General features: G+C 36.0%; 1 protein-coding gene across 1 annotated transcript in view; it reads left to right on the forward strand.

The window, feature by feature from the left end:
* LOC122265748 (phosphatidylinositol 3-kinase 92E) overlaps window positions 1-2,500 on the forward strand; it is a 20,482-nt gene that overhangs the window by 13,923 nt on the left and 4,059 nt on the right. The window contains exons 13-16 of the mRNA XM_086548448.1: window positions 77-265; window positions 891-1,033; window positions 1,628-1,944; window positions 2,280-2,399. Coding sequence (XP_086404574.1) covers window positions 77-265; window positions 891-1,033; window positions 1,628-1,944; window positions 2,280-2,399 — 769 coding nt within the window. The remainder of the gene's footprint in view (window positions 1-76; window positions 266-890; window positions 1,034-1,627; window positions 1,945-2,279; window positions 2,400-2,500) is intronic.

Below are 2,500 nucleotides of genomic sequence, written 5' to 3' on the forward strand. Positions count from 1 at the left end.
TCAATCTCAATAAGAACTCATCAGAAGATCACCACCCATTGTCCTTCTCTCTTACCATTTCTTTTTCCCTTTGCAGCTCTGATGAATGCAAATTTAAGGACAGCAAGATGGCCCCTCTCTGGCTGGTCTTTGAGAACGGGGACTCGCACGGCAAGAAGATCTACCTCCTCTACAAGTACGGAGACGACCTTCGGCAGGACATGTTGACCCTGCAAATGATCAAGATTATGGACAAGCTCTGGAAGGACCATGGGCTCGATCTCAGGTATTGTACTAACTTTATTATTATTATTATTATTTTTTTCTTTTAATAGAATCTTTTCTTTTTTTGTTCTCTTTTCTCTTTTCTTTTCTTTTCTTTTCTTTTCTTTTCTTCTCTTTTCTTCTCTTTTCTCTTTTCTTCTCTTTTCTCTTTCCTTTTCTTTTCTTCACTTTTCTCTTTTCTTTTCTTCTCTTTTCTCTTTTATTTTATTTTCTTCTCTTTTCTCTTCTTTTCTTTTCTTCTCTTATCTTTTCTCTTTTCTTTTCTTCTCTTTTCTCTTTTTTTTTTCTCTTTTCTCTTTTCTTTCCTTTTTTTTTTTTTTTCTCTCTTTTCTCTTTTCTTTCCTTTTCTTCTCTTTTCTCTTTTCTTTTCTTCTCTTTTCTCTTTTCTTTTCTTTTCTTCCCTTTTCTCTACTTTTCTTTTCTTCTCTTATCTTTTCTCTTTTCTTTTCTTATCTTATCTCTTTTCTTTTCTTTTCTTTTCTGTGTGAGGAATGAATTTCGTTCTTTATTATTGTATGGATGTAGAGTGGAGTAGCATTGTGAGTGTTTCTACAGAATTAAGAATAATTTAAGAGGAGATGTCAGACAGTCTTGTTTTTTGTACTTACATTGTTGTTGTTTTTCAGAATGAATCCATATAGCTGCATGTCTACAGACAACAGGGAGGGTATTATCCAAGTGGTGCTGAATGCAGAGACAATAGCCAATATACAAAGGAAAAAGGGAGTGTTTTCTGCCACTTGCGCATTCAGGAAAGGTTCTCTCTTGGGTGAGTCTTCGGAACATAATCTAAAAAATATTTTGGAAGTGGTAGTAAAGTTTGATTTGGTGTAAAGCAGTTCAGTGTTTTCTTTTGTCTCTTTTTTTTTTTTTTTTTTATTAGATATACAGCTACTACTCACTACTACCTGTTCAACTTATGCCCATCTATACATATTGCTAATTTTATTTGCATATGGTTTTACCGTTATTCCTCTTCTGATTTCCAAAGTTTTCATCCGGTAAGGAAATCAAAGCTTCAGCCAGATTTCCCACTCCAGTGGTGCTTGAATTCTAGCATAACATGCCATAAATTCTAATAAATTTGTATAGGTATATATTTTTTATGGCAGTAATTTCTTATGGCAGTAATTTCTTTTCAGACTTCCCTTTGTTTGAAAACTAGAACAAAAACTAGAACAAAAAATGTACAACTTTTAAATGCATTAATAACTTACATATGGCTCACATCCATTATGAGAAAAGTCCACTAAGTCAGAACTCAACTTGGATTTACATATGTGGGATGGCTGTTTATACAATATTTACTTTGTCTGTACACAGAGAAACTTTTCTCATGAATGATTTTGCACTGTCCACACAGCCTGGCTGAAGGATCACAACACCTCAGAAACGATGTTGAACAAGGCTATTCAAGAGTTCACCCTTTCCTGCGCTGGATATTGCGTAGCCACGTATGTCCTCGGAGTGGCTGACCGTCACTCAGACAACATCATGATCATGAAGAACGGACAGCTGTTCCACATCGACTTCGGCCACATCCTCGGACACTTCAAGGAGAAGTTCGGCATCAAGCGAGAGAGGCAGCCTTTTGTCCTGACTCACGACTTCATCCACGTCATCACCAAAGGCCGGACTCGCTCAGAGGAATTCATACAGTTTAAGTCGTACTGTGAGCAGGTGGGTTCGAGACGCAAGAGATATTGATATTTGCGAGTTCAAAGGTTTTTAAATGGGCTCTTGTATATAGCTTGTTAGATCAGTAGATGGATATAATGGTAGGTGTATATTTTGATATGCAGAAGATTCTTATTCATCATATTCAAAATTCAACTGATGATTATTATGAAATGCTCTTTACTTTCTCCGGTTACTCATAAGTGGACACCAGAGAATAAGCACATACACTTAAATAATTAGTCACTCATAGATAAAGAAAAAACGGATAAAAGTAAATCAACAACTAAAGGTAGACGCTATTTAATTGTATTTAATTTCCTCCCTCTTTACAACAGGCCTTCCTAATCCTGCGTCGATATGGGTCCTTTATCATTTCTCTCTTTGCGATGATGATCTCGACCGGTCTGCCTGAGCTTCAGAGCGAGAAGGATCTGGACTATTTAAAGGAAACTCTTGTAAGTAGAAAGACACCAGTGATGTTGTTGTTTAGCCCTCGGGTCTGGGTTGTTGCTTGTCTTGATATATTTATGTATATGTTTATATATGCATATCTATG

This window comes from Penaeus japonicus, unplaced genomic scaffold (assembly GCF_977035675.1).
Source record: "Penaeus japonicus unplaced genomic scaffold, GWHDUDI00000001_assembly GWHDUDI00000001, whole genome shotgun sequence".
NCBI classification, from domain to species: domain Eukaryota; kingdom Metazoa; phylum Arthropoda; class Malacostraca; order Decapoda; family Penaeidae; genus Penaeus; species Penaeus japonicus.